Raw genomic sequence first — 22,755 nt, 5'->3', positions numbered from 1 at the left:
TTAAATGTTGTGTTTCAACGGCATCTATTTCGGTGTTAGTTAATGGTTCCCCTACCGAGGAATTCAATATTAGTAAAGGGTTGAGACAAGGGTGCAGCCTTTCCCCTCTCCTATTCAATTTAGTGGGGGAATTATTAAATCTTATGTTGATTAAGGCAGTTGATAAAGGGCTGTTTCAAGGGTTTAGCATTGGTAGGATTGGCAATTCCTTCCAGTTGACTCATCTGCAGTTTGCTGATGATTTAATACTCTTCTGCAGCGATTCAACAATGCAATTTCTAAACTTGAGAAGAGTGTTGAGGGTCTTCGGTGTCATGTCTGGGGTGCATTTAAATCTGTCAAAATGTACTGTATTTGGGGTTAATATGGATGCTGATAGGGTTCAGGATTGTGCTAGGAAAGCAAGATGTGGAGTGGGGTATTTTCCAATGTCTTATCTTGGTTTACCGATTGGAACTAGGAAAAATTCAGTGGGTATGTGGGAACCGGTTGTCCAGAATTTTAATAAGAAGTTAGCTGGGTGGAAAGTAAATTCACTGTCGTTGGCGGGCAGACTTGTTTTGGTTAAATCGGTGCTTTCATCTTTGCCAATTTTTTACCTATCGATTTTCAAGATTCCACACAAAGTGTCTCAGAAGTTGAACTCGCTGATGGCCAACTTCCTTTGGGGATATGATCTTGAGAAAAAACGAATCCACTGGGTGAATTGGAAGTCGGTGTGTCAACCAATCGAAGAGGGTGGTCTGGGTATACTGGATTTAAGGGTGATTAATAGGGTCCTTCTAGGGAAATGGGTTTGGAAATTTGCTAATGAAAAATATAGTCAGTGGAAGAATCTGATTTGCAGCAAATCCAACGTTAGCACTTTGTCTCTCTCAATTTCAGAAGCGTCTACACCTTTTGATTCCTGGATATGGAGAGGTATTCTCAGTAACTATAATAAGAATGATAAGATTGGTGGATGTTTGAGAAATAATTCAAAGGTCATTGTAGGGAATGGGCGGTCGATTGCTTTTTGGAATGATATTTGGATTACTAATCTGCCTTTAAAAAGACAATTCCCAAGAATTTATGCTTTGTCGACAAACAAATGGGGGATGATCTCTGAGTTTGGTGAGTATGAAGATGAGGTTTGGGTGTGGAATATACAACTTAGAAGAATGTTGTGTGATTGGGAATTGGACCAGTGGATTGCATTTGTCTTTGATTGACAAGGCGTCGCTGTCACGATGTGTGGATGATTTTTTGGGCTGGTCAGGAAAGGGGGATGGCATTTTCTCGGTCAAATCTTGTCGATTATCGTTACAAGATAGGTCGGAAGGGAGTTTTGTATGGAAAAAGTGGGTTTGGGAGGGATTGGCGCCTCCAAGAGTTCAAACTTTATTATGGCAGATCTGTCATCAGAAAGTGGCAGTGAGAGTGGAATTGAAGAGAAGAGGACTTCAGATTTCGGATGTTCTTTGTCCTATGTGTCATGATCAGGATGAAACTGTTGCACACCTGTTCCTAACGTGCCCTATTGCCTCGGAATTGTGGAGTAAATTTCTAAGGTTATGGAATATCTCTACGGTGATGCCTCAAGACCCTTCTTCAATTTTGTGTTCGTGGTCGAACCTTAGGAATAATTCCCTTATTTGGAGGTTTATTCCGGCTGTCATATTTTGGTCTATTTGGAAGGCCAGAAATGAGGTTGTATTTGAAAATGGCATATGTGACTCTACTGTTCTGTTCTTCATTACTAGATTTAGATTGGCTAAATGGTTCTTGGCTAAATACCTGGGGGTTCGGATTCTGACAGACCTTCTAGTAGGGGATCCTACGCGGGCGGATTTATTACCCTCTAATTCGAGTTCTAAGAAGATTAGTTGCTGGACTCCTCCTCCATCTGATATGTTCAAACTCAATGTCGACGGGGCAGTGACTGGAGATGGGATGCAGGGTGGTATTGGTGGGGTTTTGAGAGACTCCTGCAGCTGCACTTTAGCTAATTTTTCTTCCGCAGTGGGCCCTGGTCCCCCTATTCTATCTGAACTGAAAGCGATTAAGAAAGGATTGCTCTTCTTCTTTTCATCCGATTGGGCCAACAAAGGAAGACTTATTTTGGAAAGTGATAACAAATATGCAGTAGATTGGATTTTAAAACGGAGTCCTTCCCCTACTATTTTCAGTGAGTTGGTGGAGGAAATGGGAGTTCTTGTTTCTACAAAGGGTGTTGTTCTGAGATGGGTTTCTAGGAGTTGCAATATGGAGGCAGATAGGTTAGCTAAGCAGGGAATCGGATGAGTGTTGAAGGCTTAGTGTTGTTCGTTACGATAGTGTTGGTGTGGGGTTAGGCTGATGGGTGTTTTTTTCCCATCGCTTTTTGTATTATGGTCATGGTGTATTTTCGAGGGTTAGAGTGTTATGTTTATCCTGTGTTTCTCAGGATCAGGATGTTTTGTGTATCTTATGTAATTCTGGTTTTTCAATAAAATGAGGTGCTCTTTTCCTCCCTCAATCAGTTTACATCAAATGTAAACTATGAGGGAGGTTCCTAAGGAGTCCTACTATTCCTATCAAAAAAAAAAAGAATTCAGGTTACTTTTTCTGTTTTATATTGTTATGGTTTGCATATCCAAGTATCAGGGTTTGGCATACATACTTTGGTTTGAAACTAGGTTTAAGATCATGAATATTGCTTATTTCTCCTTGTTGACTTTTTGCCTTGTTTCTCTTTCCAATTCTTCAATTCCTCTCCCTATTTTAGATGTTTCTCCCTAATCGATATAGCAGATCTCTGATTTTCCCTCTATATTACTATTATTTATCTTTTTCCTCCAATTTGTCATACGTCACTAGATAACCATGGCATCCCATCTACAACTATTAACATAAAAGGGTATGAGAGAAACCTGGAATTGGTAGTCCGCTGTTCAGCAATAATCTTTCGTCGGCTACGATGCCAGAAAGCATTGGCAATGTTGGGTTCACTATGTGACAGGCTATGGGAGAAAAACAAATAAACATATAAACAACATAGAAATTTATAATATCAAAAATGCTGTAGTGTATATATGTTTCAATCAAGCAGATCTGATCTAGTGAGATGTCATGTTAGATTACCTTAACTTCCCATTAATGGAGGTGGAAGATCGTAGCATCATATTCCGCAATGAAACACCAGTTATATTGGAAGAGCTATCCAATTTTCGAAGGAACTGAAGGTTCTCATCTTTTTCAGCACTGCAGCATATGAAATGAGAATTACAACATTAAAAAGGACAGCAACTTTCTAAACAACTCATAAAGAAAAGTTGGAAAAAACTTTGGAATGTTTCAAACACCATTCACTGACCTTTCAGGATCAACTCTCTCAGAAAATCCATAGAGAGGACTGTTTGGCTCCATCGGTGAATCACATGAATCATTTTCAGCAGAATCACTCTCCCCTGCTGGTGAAATATGGGTCATAAAAATAGCCCTTGTTGATCGTGGCATCAATTGACCCGGTAAACGTATAAGATCAACCAGTAGCTCCACAGAATTTAACACAACCATCACAGACATGTGCTTATATGAATCTGCACACTCAACAGCCCCATCATTTGGCAAACCCTGAAAGAATGACATAAGAAAATATTGAGACAGCCCCATCAGTTCTTCCCAATTTGCTTTCATTCCAGGTCGATAAATCCTGGATTGTTCTTTTATTGCTAATGAGGGAGTTGACTTTTGGAGGAAAAAAGGAATTAAGGGTTGTGTGTTTAAGGTGGACTTCAGGAAGGCCTATGACACGGTGGATTTGCCTCTTCTATTTAAAGTGATGGAGAAGATGGGTTTCGGAATCAAATGGAGCAGTTGGATAAGAAAATGTGTAACAACAGCCTCGGTGTCAGTTTTGGTTAATGTGGTTCCTTCTGAGGAATTTCCAATGGCAAAGGGTCTTAGACAGGGTTGCTCCCTATCTCCACTGTTGTTCAACTTTTTTTTTATAGGAATTGAAGGCCTCATTAAAAACCTCCTTTTTTTTTGATAGGAATAGAATGCCTCTTTAAAAACCTCCCTCTTAGTAGACCCTTGCCCATAGGCAAGAACCAACTAGCTGAAGGAGGAAAAGAGTACATAATTTTATTAAATATAAAACTTTTACATAAAACTTAAGAACTCTCCAGCCAAATACTACCAACATAAAACACTCCTGACACACTATTCCTCTACAGCATACAAACCAACTAAATCCATAACTACAATCACCCAATTCCCTCCTTCGCTAACTTGTCAGCTTCACAATTACAACTCCTAGGAATCCACCTGACAATAGCATGAATTAAAGAAACAGAAGCCACAATTTCCTTAACAAAATTAGACAGAAAAACCGGGGCAGAAACTTGATTAATGATCAAATCCACTGCTGTCTTTGAGTCACATTCGATAATAAGCCTGCCCTTCAACACCCAATCTGAAGAAACAAAGATGTCAATGCCTTTTTTGATAGCTTTAAGTTCTGCTAGAATAGGTGTGGTAGGCCCGACACTTTCAGAGAATGAAAGAAGAGTAACCCGATTCCAATCCCTGAGAATTCCTCCTATACCCGCCATCATCCCAACACAGCAAACAGCCCCATCCACATTCATCTTAAAATAGTCCACCGGAGGAGGATTCCAGCAGTACACAATGCTGTTCAGAACCTTAGGAGCAGAAAAATTGTCAGCCAAAGAGGGATCACCAATTAGAGAGTCTACCTGAATAGAGAATAGGGGATACTTTGCTAAAAAACCATTTGGCTAACCTTAAACGAACAGTGAAAAACAGTAAAATTCTGTCTAGTTTTCTTTCTTCAAAAATTAACTCATTTCTCATTTTCCAAATGGACCAAAAAACAGCCCCTGGAATAAACTTCCAAATAGCAGAATTAGGCCTCAAAGCAGCCCACAAACAGAGCAGACTAGGAGGGTCTTTTGGAATAGCTAACTGAATACCCCAGTACCCTAAAAGCTTAGTCCACAAATCCCAAGAAACAAAACAAGAAATAAATAAATGCTGAACTGATTCATCCCTTTGATTACAAAAAGGGCAGAGAGTGTTTTCCCCTAAATGAACCCCTCTTTTCAACAGTTCCACTCTCACTGCAACTTTTTGGTGGGATAGTTGCCAAAGGAAAGTCTCCACTCAAGGGGGAACTAAACCCTGCCAAACACACTTATGCCATTGAAAAGAATCATCAAGAGAAGAAGAAAGAACTCTCCTACAAGCTTTAACTGAGAACAGACCCTCACCCGAACCATCCCACAACAAACAATCCTCCAAATGCTCCAAAAGATTAATGTTTTTAAGCATATCCAGTAACTCTGCCAACTGCTCAATCTCCCAATCACAAAGACTCCTTCTCGTCTGAATATTCCATCCCCATCCATTCGAATCAAAACTACCAAAATCCACTACAGTACCCAATTTATTTGTAGAAAGAGCAAATATCCTTGGGAAAAGCAGTTTCAAAGGTAACTCCCCAATCCATAAATCGCTCCAAAAAGAAATTGATTTGCCATTACCTATTTGAAGCTTAGCATGAGATCGGAGACAACCACCAATAGCATCATCCTTAATAAAATTATTCACAATTCCCCTCCATATCCAAAAGTCTTTTGGAGAAAGGACCTTAGAAATATCCATGGAATGACAGCTCACATCGTGTTTGCTACATAAGAATTTCTTCCACAACGAATTTTTATCATTAGCAAATTTCCATACCCACTTTCCCAGCAGCGCTCGGTTTGTTAGATTCAAATCAGCAACACCCATGCCTCCTCCACTCAACGGCCTGCAGATAGTATTCCACCTCACCCAATGCATTCTCCTCTTTTCGACCCCTCCTCCCCATAAAAAAATCGACATCAAGGAATTTAACCGATGACAGACAGTAGAGGGCAACTTAAAAATGGATAGGAAAAAAATAGGGAGAGATGATAAAACAGACTTGATTAGCACCAATCGGCCAGCCATAGATAACGAAACAGCTTTCCAACCTGCCATCTTCTTTGAAAAACTGTCAATCACCGGATCCCACAACTTCTCTGAATTCTTTGACGCCCCCAACGGAAGTCCAAGATAAACCGATGGAAATGTACCTATAGAACATCCAATCTCCCTAGCCCAATCTTCAAGGATATCATTCTCCACATTAATACCAAAAAGTTTGCTCTTAGCTAAATTAATATGCAGTCCCGAAATCAAGCTGAAAATCCTCAAAACTCTACTAACATTCTTAATCTGGGTAATAGAAGCTTGGCAGAAAATAATTAAATCATTTGCAAACTGAAGATGGGACAACAAAAATGAGGAATGATTCTCACCAAAAGAAAACCCTTGAAAGAGACCCGAATCCACTACTTTAGACAACATCAGATGAAGAAGTTCCCCAACCACATTAAACAGCAAAGGAGAAAGGCTACACCCTTGCCTTAAACCTTTTGCAATGGGAAACTCTTCTGTAGGAGACCCGTTTACTAAAACCGATATTGAAGCAGTCGAAATACACTGGTTAATCCAAGAACACCACCTCTCACCAAAAGCCATATCTTTCATTAACCTTAGAAGAATTTTCCATTCAACTGTATCATATGCTCTGCTGAAATCCACTTTAAAAACAACCCCTTGAAGCCTTTGTTTCCTCCAATAATCGATACCTTCATTAGCTAAACAAACACAGTCCATCAATTGCCTACCCGGAATAAAAGCAAACTGTGTAGGACTGATAATATCCTTGACACAAGATATCAGTCTCTTTGAAAAAACTTTAGAGAGAATTTTATATAGGCTTCCCACAAGACTAATTGGTCTATAGTCTTCAATACACTCCGGATTACATTTCTTAGGGATCAAGGTAATAAAGGCATGATTTACTCCATGAGACCAATCCTTCCCATAATAGAAATCTGAAAAAAAACTTCATAATATGCTCCTTGAGATCCTTCCAATATTTCTTGTAAAACCCCAAGGTAAAACCATCTGGACCAGGAGCTTTTGAGCTATCAGAAGACGAAATTGCATGCCACACTTCTTGCTCTGAAAATTCCTCCTCCAAAAAAGCACATTGGGTTGCTGTTAACTTCAGAAAATCAAAATTTAGGCCCTCTACCTCCAAGGCTGAAATATTCGAATAAGCAGTCTTGAAATAATTAAACACACTGCCTCTTAATTTTCTCGGATCCGAGACTAATTCCCCTTCTACTTTCAATGAATGGATAGAATTGACTCTATTCCGTTTCATAGCACTAAGGTGAAAGAACCTCGTGTTTTTGTCACCTTCTTTGAGCCATCTATTTCTTGATTTTTGGCACCAAATACTCTCCTCTATCCTTAGCAAACTCCATAACTCCTTCCTGAATTCAACCACCTGACCCCTCTCCACCGATGACAACCTGCCTCCTTGTGACTTTAAATCCATGTCAAAAATCTTCATTTCAAGAGACGAGATAGATTCTGCCAGCCCTAAATAACTAATGCCTGACCATCTTCTTATCTTCTTTTTTGCAGCTTGTAACAACCTAAAAATACCACCACTATTTACCTTCTTCTTCTCTACTGCCACAAAATTTGTAACCAATTCATCAAAACATTGATCCTCTAAAAGATAATTGAAGAACCTAAAAGGTTTAGGGCCCCAATTAAGACAGAAATCTTCCAGCAATACTCGATGATGATCTGAAATTGATTGCGGTAAAAGGCTTTGCGAAATCTAAGGAAAACTGTCAAGAAAACTTCCACAAATAAGGAACCGATCTAACCTAACCCATGTAGCCAATTCTCTATTACTACACCAAGTGTAAGATCCTCCTGACATGGGCAAGTCAATGAGATTAGCTTGATGTACGAAAGATCTAAGAATATTTATTGCATGCCAATTTTGTGATCTCCCATGTTTTTCATCCGTTTCTAGGTACGCATTAAAATCTCCCCCTATACACAATGGCAGATTCAACGAAACAACAAAATTCAGCAGTTCCCCATAGAATTCCTCCTTTTCAGACTCAATAGCAGGACCATAAACATTAATAAAAACAAACTCCTTTTGACAGTTCATAAAATTCCCCACTAAAGCCAAAAATCTTCTATGAACATGTTGCACAGTGACCTTGAACACATTTTCATTCCACATGCTAATTAAACCACCCTTAGACCCCTGAGCTGGAGATACCAGCACACCCTTTAACAAATTACCTCCTATCCTCCTTAAAATCGAAACATGACAATGCTCCAATTTAGATTCTTGAATAAAAATCATAATCGGTTTTAACTTCTTCACTTGTTTTGCTACTGCTACTGACTTTTCCCTCCTACCTAACCCTCTAATGTTCCACGAAAAAATACTTAGTTTATTCATGAGAAGACTACACTCCCAAAACAACTCACCCTTGACCGCCAAACCTGCATATCAACCTTCCTTAACATCCTCCGCACCCTTCTGAAGACTTAAGATTTTATCAATGAAAGTCTTCTTCCCCTCCTTGAAAGAAATACCTAATAACTGACAAACTTCCCAAGTGGCCATTGCTTCCTCCACCAACTTTGAGAATTGGGGTGAAAAGACAGTGGAAATATTGACCAAGTCTACAGCTTCCCTGGTAAGAACTCTTCTTTCCCTTCTAATACTTCTTCCTCTCCCTGAATCGAAAAAAGAAACCACTTCCAGGCCCTCAGTAATGTCCAAAAAATTATTCTGATTATCAACAGAACCATTGAAAAATTCTTCCTTCCCATTTTCTCTATTATCCGAAGAAAAATGCTGGAAATTTTTGCCTTATGAAAAATTCTGATCTAGAGTTGGAATAACCTCTGAACTAATGACCTCAGCCGTTTTACTGGAACGAGGCCTAATTCGTCTAACTCTTTTCCTTCTATATACTCTAGCATAGCGACCAATACCCTTTCTTCCTTCATGATCACATCTAACTGTCAAACCAACTGGAACAGGATAACCCAGTTTCCAGCATTTAGAAACCTTCTCATTGCTTCCAGACTTCTCCTCCTGCAGCACCTTTCCTTCTTCTATCTCACCCGGAACAGAAGCTTCAGCTTCAAGGACTCCCGCCAATTCCTCCTCAACTAACTTGCTTCTATCCTTCTCACCTGAATCATTAACAGACTTAACTTGCCCACCCTGCTTGAAATTTACTTCCCGCCCAGCAGGAATTAATTTAGTGACTGGGGAATAAGAATCCCAATTAGAATCAGATTGGGCTGAAAGAATATGATCCACTTCCCCTCGCAGCCCAAGGCCTGCATAATCCCTTATAGGGTTAGATTCAAATTCAAATTTATCAGTCAACCCGTTAGTACTGAGATCCGTGTATGATTTCTTTTTCATAGAAAGTTCCCCATCACTTTTAAACCTCCCACTATCTTGTGTTTGCTGAAGCCACGTGCCCTCCTTTGACCGAACCTCCTCTTCTGATTTTTCCCTGTTGACTTCTTCCTTCTCTGAACTTCCATCTTCTTCCTCCTTCGAAAGAGCAACACCGTAACCATCATCTGAGGCCTTCTGCATCTCTTCCTCTATTACAACTGAAAAATTTGTACACTTCAATCCCGAATTAATTTTAACTTTAAAGGATCTACCATAAGACCCTACATTTGTAAATTCGGGTATGTCAAACGGACTAGCTACCCTTAACAATAATCTCGCTGCAGAGAGGTCTACTTTCTTTCTAGTCTCCTCCATGATACTTACGAACTCCCCCCACGTACCTGCAAGTTTCTCCAAGAAGGGTTCAGACCAGCACAGAAAAGGTAATCCGACCAACTCCACCATGCAATACGCCAAAGGAACACCTTCCTCATTCAACAACGGAGATAACCAATGAAACCAGGAAGACAACTTCTCTCGGCAATTCGACCATGCCTTTACGAACTCTTCATTAGAGTTGAACATAACAATACAATCATTCCGAACATAACCCCAACTTACAATTTTAACCTCGAATCCCTCATTCTGCATAGCCTCTCTCAGCATCTCGAGCTTAAAGGGATACTTGATAACCCCTGTTAAAGCATTCTTCACCCAATGTGAATCTTCAGTAGGAATGTGCATATTCCATACATCCCTTAATCCATTTACTTTCTTGTCATGACCTCCCTTCTTTTCCACTAATTCCTGGTCCCTCCTCCCACTATTATTCGCTTCCACTACCTCCTTGAACGATCGGTCATCCCTCAAGCTTCTTGGTTTTTCCATAACCACCTGCTGCTTACCTTTGACCTCTCCAATTGACTTGTTTCCTTCCCTCTGAAATTTTTCCCATCTAATTCTCTCCTCATATCCTTCTTATACCTTGCGACCCCCACTGAGACTCTCTTCCCGTCAATCAACGTTCCGTTAACGTTTTGAACTGCTCTTCTTCTACCAGCCTCCAACGCAAATTGCACAAAAGCAAACGTCGATGATTTATAATTCGGTTTAGCTGTAAAACTTGGAATAAAGACCCTCACAACTCTTCCATAATAGTTGAAAATCTCTCTTAACTCACTTCTAGTAACTCTCTTACTAAGATTATCAACAAAAACAGTCCATTCCTCAACGGAGGATGAACGACCTGTCACTCTCTCACTCTCTCTCTCTATCTTTCTCACTCATCATTTTTTAGCTTTATTAAAAACCTCCTTGATTAGAGGGACTTATAGATAAGCTCCTTAATCAGCGGAAGGAGGAAAAGAGTGCCTTAGGATTTCATTAAACATAAAAAAACTAATATACATCCAGAGATCGACCCCCTACATAAAACATAACACCATAAAACAACCGAAAACACCCCCACAGCAGCAACAAAACTCAACATAATCCAACATATCAACCGCAACAGCCTCTAAAGGACTGACCCGACTGAAAGCCTAACTCTTGGCTCGAAAGGCACCAGAAAACAAAACTCCTAAAATAAAGACCAAAAAGTACAGCTGACTAGAACCAAAGAAGCCAAAATAAAACACAACATCCAGGAGCTTCCACACGAAGAGGGCAAAAAACCCAGCTGTAGACTCTTTCTCCAAAGCTGGACGAATCTCTCTCTTCAAAGGAATGGGAAGAGTTAAATTCCCCTCCAATACTCTAAGAATCTGTTCCAAATCCTTATCTACACACCCTGATTTAGCTCTTTCATCCAAATTGCCAATCACATCCCATCCTGTTGGGCCTCCACACCCTTGGAATTACTAATAGCACGCTTTTTGATAATGTTAATCACGGTCTTCATCACCTTTGCCTTTAACTGACCATCCAAGTTGGACGAATCAAAAAAATCCATTATTCCCACTATATCACGTGCAGACTTACAACTTTCGCTTCTTTCAAAAACTGACTCTCTCGCCGCGTGTTCCAACACAATCTCGTGCTCCACCACATCCTCGAATTCCGAAGGAATCTTCCCCATACCAACAACATTATTCCTTAAACCCATAATGTATTGCTTCTTAAGGCGGTTTCTGCGGGGTTGTTCTGTGGTTTGGTAATAGGTAGGAATGAGGGTTCTTTTAACTTATCTCATCTGCAATTTGCAGATGATCTCATCATTTTCTGTGGTGCCTCGAAGATGCAGATATTAAATGTTAAGAGGGTATTAAGAGTTTTTTAAGTCATGTCTGGTCTTCAACTGAACCTCAATAAAAGCATATTATTTGGTATAAATACTAGTGAAGAGGAGGTCAAGGAGTGGGTGAGGGCTATTAGTTGTTCAGTTGGAAGTTTTCCTTCAGCTTACCTTGGGCTACCTCTTGGTGCAAACAGAAATTCATCAGCCCTATGGGATTCGGTTGTCCAAAATTTTTACAAGAACCTTGCCAGTTGGAAGGCATCAACACTCTCATTGGCAGGGAGATTGGTCTTGTAAAGGCGGTTCTCTGTTCACTTCCATTTTATTATTTGTCCTTATTTATGATTCCTTCTTCGGTTAATAAAAAACTTAATTCCATTATGGCAAAGTTTTTATGGGGCGGAGGAATTGAGAAAAATAAGATTCATTGGGTTAAATGGTCCACTGTGTGCAAATCCAAGAATGAGGGTGGACTGGGTGTGTTGGATCTATATGTTATGAACAGAGCTCTGTTAGGAAAATGGTCTTGGAGGTTTGTTAATGATAAAAATTCCGTTTGGAGGGAGATGATTTGCATCAAGTACAATCTCGACTCGACCTTATTATTGTTTAACAACAAGATTCCAGCTCAAGCTTCTTGGCTTTGGAAATCGGTTGTGAATAATCATTTTAAAGAAGACTTGTTTGGTTCCAAGTTTTGCAACCTGTGTAAAGTCCAAGTGGGCAATAGAGAGAATATTCGGTTTTGGCAGGAGAATTGGGCGTTGGACTCTCCTCTCAAAGTTGTTTTCACTAGATTGTTTTCCCTTTCTTCAAATCAGAAAGGTAAATTAATGGAGTTTGGTGAGTTTCGATCAATAGGTTGGTTTTGGCATGTACAGTTGAGGAGAAACTTGAATGACTGGGAATTGGAACAGTGGTCAGATTTGTTGTCTATCATTTCTAAATTTAGTCTGTCTGAAGTGTCGAAAAATGGTCTAATATGGAGAGGTAATGGGGTTGGTGTCTACTTTGTTAATTCGTGTGCTAAGTCGTGCTCTTCGGGTTTGGAGGTTGTTCCTTTTTGGAAGAACGTCATGTGGAGGGGATTGGTGTCTCCAAGAGTGGAGTCTTTTATGTGGCATGTTGTTCTTCAAAATTGGCAATGAAGACACAATTAATTAAGAGAAGGGTTTCCGGAATTGTGGATGTTTTATGTCCATTTTGTAAGTTGGCAGAGGAATCTTCCTCTCGTATATTCTTTTCCTGCTCTGTTGCGTGGACATTATGGAATAAATTCCTGAAGTTTTGGAGATTCAATTCGGTTTTTCATGAAAATGCACAGTTTTCTTTTAGCTTGGGAAGACTTGAAGTCTAATTCTTTTATTTGGCCCTTTATTCCGAGTGTCGTTCTATGTACCATTTCGAAATTCAGGAATGCCATTGTGTTTGAAGGGGGGAAGTTAGACCAAACCGATTTATTTTTCACGACAAGATTTAGGCTTGCTTCATGGTTCTTAGCTAAGTTCAAAGAGGTTTCTATTCCTAAGGACTCTCTCGTCAGTGATCCTTCCCTAGGGGATTTATGTTCGTCCTTCAACAAATCAATTGTCTCACAGTTACCTTAGTCCCCTCCTCCTAAGGGCTTCATCAAATTGAATGTAGATGCAGCAATCAGTGTCCTGCTTTGATGGAGCTAAAGGTTGTTCAGAAGGGATTAACTTTCTTTGAGACTTTTCGAGGGTGTATTAAGGCACGGTTGATAATTGAAAGTGATAGTAAGTTGGCAGTGGAATGGGTTAAGAATTTTGATAGATGTCCAGAATTTTGATAGATGTCCAGATGTGTATGTTACAATTATCAAGGATATTGCAAATAGGTTAAAAGATTTGGAGGGTGTAATTTGATGGGGGTGCTAGGACAGCTAATATTGAGGCAGATGGCTTAGCTAAGGCTGGAATGGGCTAATTAGAGTGTTGTTGCTGGGGATGTTTGTTTTCTGTTTTCGTGTTGTTTTATAAGGGGTGATTTCGGATGTTTTTAAACTTTATGTATCCTTTTTGTTATTAATGAATTATAAGGCACTCTTTTCCTCTTTCGGCCGATTAAAGAGCACCTCTAGGCGCTCCATTAATCATGAAGGGGGTTTTTAACGAGGCCTTCCCTTCTTATAAAAAAAATTAAGACAGCCTTTCAGTTATAGATTTAACAATAGGCCACCGTTAAGGTCTTGGGAAATCTTCTATTTCATTCAAGTTAGTTTTACAAGTTTAGAAACTGGAAATTGATATATGATATATATATGAAAGAAATGAATCATTTAGTCTGACCTACAATAGAACATGGTAATACAAGATCTTACCACCATGAGCCTACTTTCAAGCCCGACAGTGTCTGCTAAAACTTTAAACAAAATTGCTCGGGGACGACATGAACCATTCTTTACTTGCCCCAGCATCTGGACACTTCGGTTCTCAAATATGTAGGAGTTTACTTCTAGTGCAGCTTTTGCTGGACTTTCCACAATTGTACGTTTGTAAACATCAGCAACCTAGGTAAAAATCAGGAATTACAAAGAGAAACTAAGTTTAAACAACCAAATTAGAATTGAAAAGATGTAATAAATGCTTATAATGGAGCTCCAGCAGGAATACGAGTATGAAAGGGAATTGACGAAGAATAAGAAGTTAATTTCTTTTCCCATTGTACAAGGTTAAAGCAGCAAGCTTTGACTGTGGGTTTTAAGTCGTATTTATTTATTTGAGCTAATGTGCAAAACTGAAATTAATCTATATGCCAACCTAAGAATATACATTATCAACGTTTAGAAATAACTGAATTCCAAATTTAGAAACTTTATTCAAGAAATGTAATGACCCTCCTATGGTGCAAACACAAATATAACACCAGTTTTTTGTAACCAGATTTATTTCAGGCAGGTTTCCTTAAATTGCCTGAATTCTATGAGAAACAAATACTGCATACATTTTGCAAATATCAGTAGCAAATTGTTTGCACTGAAAGAGAAATAACTACTACTTATTTTATTACATCCTATATGCCACTAGAAGAAGCTGAAATATGTTCAAAGTGGCACAGTAGGAATTCTTTTTCAAATATGGCAAATACCCTACACCTAAATGGTCCAATTACAGCCCATGCATTAAGGATTGACTATGTTTGCATATAAAGGAAATTCATTTTCAAAACGAGATAAAGAAAAGAATATTGAATCAATCTGCTAACAGAAACATAAATAGATGCATCTAGCCATATGTTGTTAATGACAATAGAACAAAGCAATCTGAAATATGGACAATAAGAATGGTGGGACAAGATTGAAAGAAAAAGGACTAAAGAAAAAAAATATCAAACTATTCTCACCAATACGGCAATCTTTTTAATCACTGCAGCTGGATTTGAGTTCAATCCTTTAACCAGTGCCACAATCAACTGCTTCAGCATAGATAGTTTTTTATCTTTCTCAGCATCAACAAGAATAGTATCAGCTCTATAACCTTCTCCACCCAAAACATGAAGCTCTTCCAATGTAGGAATAGTATCAAATCGCTCCTTAAGCCTTTTATCCTGAGAGTAGTAATACTTGAACTTAAGAATTACTCATACAAATAGGACAAATGGAAATCTACATGCATACTTCAGCCATGTTTTAGAGTCATTTCACCAGCAATATATGAGCCATATATCATCCAGATAAAAGCATTAAATGGGTACAATAATAGTTTTACGATTTCACATTTCAAGGACTCCACAGAATCCTTTGCAGAAGTGACTGGCCAGGTTTCTTTGACAACGGTCAAAGCATCCGAGTAGGAAGTGTAAAGAAAACCTGCTAAATACCTGCTAAACGTTAATTCTACACAGTTCTTACTAGTTAGCACCACCAAATCTTTCATAAGCAATTAATTTCCATCTCTTTATATGATTATATCATCAGTTTTCCTAGAAAAGTACAGTTGCAAAATACTTCAGAGTCCTTACAAGTTAATAATCATCAAATCCTAGAAAAAAAATTATTTTTCTTTAGAATCGCATGAGACTTCTCAGCATAGAAGCACTGCCAAGGAATTGAATTCTAAAGCATATTTTCATGCATAAACTGTCAAGGGTCTGCTTTAGGAGCAATCAGCCACTCAGGAGAGCATGGCTGTCAATGACAACAGAAATCTTATAGCTGATGTACCAGATAACACTGCTCAGTTCTCAGTTGTGGGTTTGATCAAATATCATTAAGGACTCTGACTATAAAATGATATGCAGAGTTAGAGAAAATATGCAGTTGAAAACTACAGAACCAAGTGAAAAGTTTTAGATGATATATACATTGGAGTGTATTTGAAGGAGAAAAAAAATTCAATTGGTTAAAAGGAAGTGCATCGTCAACAAGGCCTAATTCTTTTAGATGGTGTTCTTTGCTCTTTCATTCTTGAAAAAAAAATTGAAACAAACAATATTTTGATACATGCAGCATTGCTCAATCTTACAACCTCGCAGTAATAGCATATCCAGTCTATTAAATTTTGGATATAAGACCAACAACCAGTTGGTCTAGTGTGATGAGACACTAGGTTTCTTAAGCGAGGTTAGGGGTTTGAATCTTGGCAAATGGAGCAAATTGGGTTGGGAGGGTCACCCCCATATTGGGCCTCTGCAGTAGTCGATTAATAAATTGAATACCGATAGTTATACCAAAAAATTTTGGATATAAGGATTAATAAGGGCCTAAAATGTTCTCTTTTCGTTCTACAAATTTTAAGGTGCATGATTTGATGCTTTATTTATAGTTATTATAATGGAGACTCCATTAAACTTAGGTTGGTCTAGGCAAGATGCAAACATACATCAAGATGATCCTTCTCTAAAACACATTGTAGTGTTCCACTAACAGTAACAAACTGGAACACAAGGAACCATCCTACTTTTCACCTAGAAAAAGGGATGGTATCCCACTTAGATTCAATCCTCTGAACAACTCACTCCTACATTTGTCCCCAAAAGTAAAACTAGTACCTTGTAGATGAAAGATCCTTGAGATCAGTAAATAAAACTTCCGCTTACTTTGCTTTCTCATCAATATAACTTAATACCTTACAGATGAAAGATACTTGAGATCAAAGATACCATAGTCATTTTCCAGAAGTTATTCAAGTTTTTTCCATTTTTTGGAATTCTTTAAAGATCAATTATCAGATACAGATGGCTCTTCATTAACTTTGCTACAAATTTCACCTAAATTCCTCTTACCATAAGTACCAAATCCCAATCCCCATTGGTTTCCTCTTTGGTGGAAAAAGGGAAGATTGGTATTCATCACAAGACCACCCATGTGGTGATGAGGCAACTAGCAATGAAAGCTTTTGTCACTAATGAATGAATTTTAACCCCTAATCTATAAACATCATTGCCCTGTCATTTTAACATATTGTATTCCTATCCTATGTCATCAACAAACGACATCTTGTGCAATAACTTGTGACATTTGCATAAAAAACGTGGTAAAGATCCTCAATAAATCTATGAATAGAAAAAAAATCAATATCTCCAAAAGCAAGTGGTAAAGACCTTAATGAATGTATCAATAGCAAAAATCAGTTTGCTCCCGACCGTATTACCGTCTCACCCTAATACCTTTTAAGTAATTTGTTGAATCCAACAACAGATATCTCAATAAGCTATTCAATGTCATTTTGCTCAATTAAAGTATATGATATAAATTTCTTAGGGTAAAAGACACGTGAAGTCCCTAAACTTTCTTTTATAGTTCTAATAAGTTCCCCACTTTTGAATAGTTCCAAACATGTCTATAACATTAAGTCTAGTATTTTCCTTCATTTTTCGAATTTCATTCGAAGTTAATCTAAACAATAAGGTTTTAAAGCAATATGTATCCCGAAAAATGAAATTGGAAATAAACTCCTCAAGAAGTATATTATTAGTAAATACAATTAAAAAACTAGTACAAGTAAGAGAAAATAGCAGAGAAAGACGGGGAAGAAGTAAAAACCCATTATCTTATGAACCTCAGTTTCAACCTAAGAACAAGAATAGTTAAGCAGCAAGTGAGGTACTATTAATTACAAAAGACATAAATCAATCCTCACCGGAATGACGGAATAGAAGCCATTTGGAATGGGTTCGGAAAGCATTCCAGTACTCCACAAAATCTGTGATGCTGTCTGAGATGCCAATCCATATTGCTCAAAATTTCTAGGAGATTCCCTGTTACTCAAACTCTCTCCTTGAGAACCCAAAGAAACAGAACCAAACTTGTCAATAAAATCTGACGACCACCAGGTTGCATTAGAAGACCCTTGCTCTGCTGACCCTGCATCATCTCGTGTATCCTCCATTTCCTCAAGCATGCGAAATGCAAAACCATATTCGCACTACCCCTCACCCCATAAAAGTTATTTTCAATCTAGGAATAGTATTCAGGCAACATAATATATGATGAGGAGCTTCTTTTGTAATGACTTGTTTGTGCTGGAGGCCATCAGACCTGCAGACCAAAACCATTAGACCAAATGGATAAATTCTTCTGATTTCAATAAGAGTCTAACACCCTATTATCAAAATAAAAAAGTCAAACAACGATTTTCAAAGGGGAAACGCCTACAGACAAATGAGGAAAGTGCATAAACCAAGAAAATAAATTGTGAAAGTACTATACAATGCAAAATATCCTTCAGCTTCAAATAAAAAGGCCTAATTAAAATCTAACAATATGCATACATCTAGAATTTCTGCTTATCATTATTTCACAAGTTCTTAAGCCAACCCATCCCAGAAACGATTTTCTGCTAAGATAACGATATATTCAGCATGAAACAATCCCCATTTATAAAATTAGAAGAATCGTTTAGATGATCGACTAATAATCACTCTCGTACGACATAGCAAAGTAGCAACCAAAACAACCCTAAAATGAAACTTAAATTCTTCCCCGCCAAAAAGAACATATATTCATTCCAGTTTTTGGAAAATAATCAGGAGTTCTCTCGAGTGATTAAAATCTAATAAACAAAAAAGAAACATGAATCACGAAGAAACTCAAATATACATCAAATTAGAAGATCTATAAAGAGGGGAACGCGATTTGATAAATAGTTGAAACAAATCAAAATCAGCAACGCATTCTGAAAATACGAACTAAAACATTACGCTAATCCGATAGCATTGGAACCTCAGATCCTCCTTGAGTGAATTAGCCCAAAAAGAAACCAGTAATTTATTTTTTTATATAGAAACAGAAAAGTGAATAAAAAAGGCAAGGGTGAAACGAGAAGCCTAAGAAGAAAATACAAAATGTAAATCTAAAATGAAAGATAGATTGTATTTAGTGTTGAATAAGTGTTGAGTTGGTTTTGATTGATCGATGAAGAAGGCAATGGGGTTTCTTTTGTTATGAGATTTTGGGGAAAGAGGTAGGGAGAAGGAGGGGGTGGTGAGTCACGTGTCGAGGGATCTGGCTGGGCATCTGGGGACCTCTCCCCGACAGCCAGCTGGCAATGGGGTTGCCTCACCAACCTGCACTCTTTCGTCCCGCGTGAATCACCCTTCTTTTCTCATCTCTTTCCTTTTTAAAAAATAAAATAATTTAATTTTAAAATAAATTAAAACGAGTAAGCGTTCGATATTTTATTTGAATGTAAATAATGACTTTATTAATAAAAAATATCATAGCAGCAATAATGAAAGAGAAACAGAAAAAAAAAACAGCTTCAAAATACAAAGGCATAACATTTAGTAGAGGCATAGGTAGTTAAAACATGAGTGGAGTCATTGAACTCACGGCGAACAGAACCAACAGTAACTTAAGGGTGAGCATCAAGGAGTCGGTGAGCCTCATAGAGATAAAATCCGAGCACATAATGAGCTGCACGATGTTCCTTTAACTGTCGTACAACATTGAGAGAATCACTTTCAAATTTCAAATATAGCATTTGGAAATTAAATATTATAAAGTTAAGGTAAAGTATATAAATAGTCCCCTAACTATAAGATATTACTTTTTTGATTATTTCGACTATTAAAAATTATAAAATAATCATTTGACTATTTATATATTCCAAACTTATCCTTTTTCGTTAAAATTTGACGGTTGTCTAAGGTAGACGTTAACATACTGACTGAGATCTGGTAAAATTATATTTTTAATGATGTCTATTGGCACCAACGTTACTTTCAAACGCCGACTCAATAATATAATATTTCAAAAATTGACTTCACAACATAATATAAACGGATAGATTTACCATAAAATACAACTTAAACAGCTTTGAGATCAAATTTTATCATAGCACAGTCAACGGGTTAACATTCAACATATATAGTCTTTAATTTTTTAACGAAAAATTATTTTGATAAAATGTATCACATAAGTCATTTTTTTAGGACATGTCTTTATTAATATGTTAGGGATTTCAGACGAAACTTCCAAAACGATGAAATATGTGTTGCATATGTCAAAGATATATATTTGTACAATTACATGTGTGTGTATTTTGGAGGTTCTATCCAAAATCCTTGTCACGTTAATAAAAATACATTCTACAAAATACGCCTTTTGAAGAAAAAAAATGTAACTTATGTAATACACATTTATAAAAAAAATTATTAAATAAGTTTTTAGATGGCTATTTATATAAATATAAAAAACATATTATTGGTATAAAAATACCATTAATGTACTATTTTTATAAAATAATATACAATTTTATTGATAATCTAACTCAAATTTATTAAATTAAAAATCATTTTTTAATAAAACACTTAAAAATTATTATTTCTCGGATTGACACTTTTTATGCAACGTATAACAAAAGTACTTTCTTTTCTTTTTTTTGCATGAAACACGTTTAAAAATACTTTTTTTTGCAAGAAGTACCCTCTACGGCTCTATCCATGTGATCGTGGGTTGAACATTGCTTAAACTAAAAGGAAATAAAATAAAATAAAGAAGAAGAAAAAAGAAAATTACGCTTTTGCCTCTCAAAAAAATATTTTATTTTATATGAATCAATATAAGAACTCCTTTAAGAAAAATAACAAAAAAATATTTTATATAGAATAAACCTTTTATGATTTTTCCTTAAAAATAAGGATTATTGAATTTATTCATATTAAACGATATAATCTTGGGTGGCTAAATAAAAAATTTCATATTTTCAATTAAATTTTTTCTTTATTTATTTCAATTAAATTTATGTTTATCATACTGTTAAACAGAAAATGCTTCGTGCAAAATGCAATTTTAAAGGTATTTACTATGAGAGTTACTTTTTGTTATGTGGTATAAAAAATATCAATTTAAAAAATTATATTTTAGTGTTAAACTGAAAAAAATAATTTTTAAATGAAACATTTGAATAAAAGAGTCAATTTTATCAGGAAAAGTGCTCAGATAACGATATAGAGATTGTTTAATTCCTAAATTAACGTGCTCATCCGATTAATTCTCCGGTGTTTTCTACAGTAGATTTGGGATGTTTCGACATCTTCAAGGTTGAACCAGATTTTTTTTGGCGTTTTGTTTGGGATCTCCCGGCGTCTTGTTTGGGATCTCCCGACGTCTTGAGGGTGTTGCATTGTTTATGGGGATCTTCAGGCGTCTTTAAGTTATCAAGAAAAAAATTTGGCCTTTTTACACAAATATAACCTTAACATAAATTAATTATTTGTTAGACACTGTTTAATAATATTTTACGGATCTAGTAAAATTTTAAATATTTTCTATAAAATTTTTATAAATTTTATATAAGTTTACTCAGTATATAATTTACCTAAAATATTAGTGACACACCACTTAATGATGTTTCCATTGTAGCCCATTCTCTCTTCTTTTTACAATAATATTTTAACACCAAAAAGTATCGGTCAAAAATATACCGAACTTTAGTATAATATATGATAAAATATATAAGTTTTTAGTTTTGTACAACTTAATATTAAATTTCAATTTAATTTAATATTTATAAATCATTAAATCATTATTGTCGTGTTATTATTTTATGAGTGTCAAAAAAAAAAGAAAAAAATATCTCAAAATTATATAAAACTTAAATTAAAATTAAATAAAAAATAGTTAACATATATTTACATATAATATATCGAGAAGTGTATTTTACATAAATTTAATAAAAAAGAAAGTGTCTTTTATCATGAATCTCGTACGTTGTAAGATCGAAGTTTATAAGTCCATCTTAAAAGATGTGTATGTATTGTGTTATATTTTAAAATAATATATTTTTAAAATATTTTATAATTAAATAAATTTTTAAAATATCAAAACTTTTCATATTATTTAAAATGGTATTTTTAAAATTTTGCTAGATCAATAAAATATTCTTAAACAATGCCTAATAAGTAATTAATTTATGTTAAGGTGATATTTGTGTAAAAAGGCCAAATTTTGTTCTTGATAATTTAAAGACGCCCGGAGATCCCCATAAACAATCCAACACTCTCAAGACGTCGGAAGATCCCAAACAAGATGTCTGAAGACGCTAGGAGATCCCGAGAAAGATGCTAAAAAAAACATAGTTCAACTTTGAAGACACCAAAATATCCCAAATTTACTGTAAAAAAATACCTCATTTAAAGAATTAATTAGATGAATACGTTAATTTAAGAATTAAACAATCTATGTAGTGTTATCAGGGCACGTTTGCCCAATTTTATCACTTGAGGAAATTGTGCCAATTGTTATTCAGAAAAATCAAAAATATATTTTAGAAAAAAAAGAAGTCAATGGTCTCAATCTCAAGGCTTACCTAAGAATCATCACTCCCTCACACACGTGGGAAAATGGTCGCTCAACATTTGTTTTATTTCCATGGTTTGTGTTACGCGTCATATGATAATTGATCGAGTCCATGGGATTTTCAATGCATACCATAAACTGATACTTAGAAAAATGTGTCGAAATTTAAAATTGTGCTGTCATTATTTTAATTAAAATAATGTAACTTATTAAACAAAATGTAAAATATACATTAGATAATATTAGTTTTTCTTTTCATAATTATTAGCATGGTGAATATCGAATTGTTTGGGTCGGTGGAATCTTTGAATATTTAGGGTGTGTTTGGTTCACAGAATATAAGATTATCAGTGAGAATAAAAGATTATCAGAGAATATGATTACTGGAAATGTTGTATTTTGTGTTTGGTTGGTTTAATAGGAATGTAAGATTAT

General features: G+C 36.3%; 1 protein-coding gene across 2 annotated transcripts in view; it reads right to left on the bottom strand.

Moving 5' to 3' along the window:
- The window catches only part of LOC120147729 (serine/threonine-protein kinase EDR1-like), a 49,418-nt gene extending 30,656 nt beyond the window's left edge, over positions 1–18,762 (bottom strand). The window contains exons 1-7 of one of the 2 annotated variants that reach the window (XM_039161034.1): positions 18,742–18,762; positions 17,660–18,057; positions 14,922–15,140; positions 13,900–14,088; positions 3,335–3,594; positions 3,103–3,222; positions 2,892–2,981 (exon numbers count right to left, since the gene is read on the bottom strand). In XM_039161034.1, coding sequence (XP_039016965.1) covers positions 2,892–2,981; positions 3,103–3,222; positions 3,335–3,594; positions 13,900–14,088; positions 14,922–15,140; positions 17,660–17,920 — 1,139 coding nt within the window. In that variant the 5' untranslated portion in view covers positions 17,921–18,057; positions 18,742–18,762. Of the gene's footprint in view, positions 1–2,891; positions 2,982–3,102; positions 3,223–3,334; positions 3,595–13,899; positions 14,089–14,921; positions 15,141–17,659; positions 18,058–18,719 lie in introns of both variants that reach the window. The other variant, XM_039161035.1, reaches the window with a different exon arrangement.
- Positions 18,763–22,755: the final 3,993 nt, after the last annotated feature.

The sequence above is a fragment of the Hibiscus syriacus genome, unplaced genomic scaffold (genome assembly GCF_006381635.1).
Source record: "Hibiscus syriacus cultivar Baekdansim isolate YM2019G1 unplaced genomic scaffold, ASM638163v2 tig00110940_pilon, whole genome shotgun sequence".
NCBI lineage: Eukaryota > Viridiplantae > Streptophyta > Magnoliopsida > Malvales > Malvaceae > Hibiscus > Hibiscus syriacus.
This window is presented reverse-complemented; position numbering and strand designations above follow the sequence as displayed.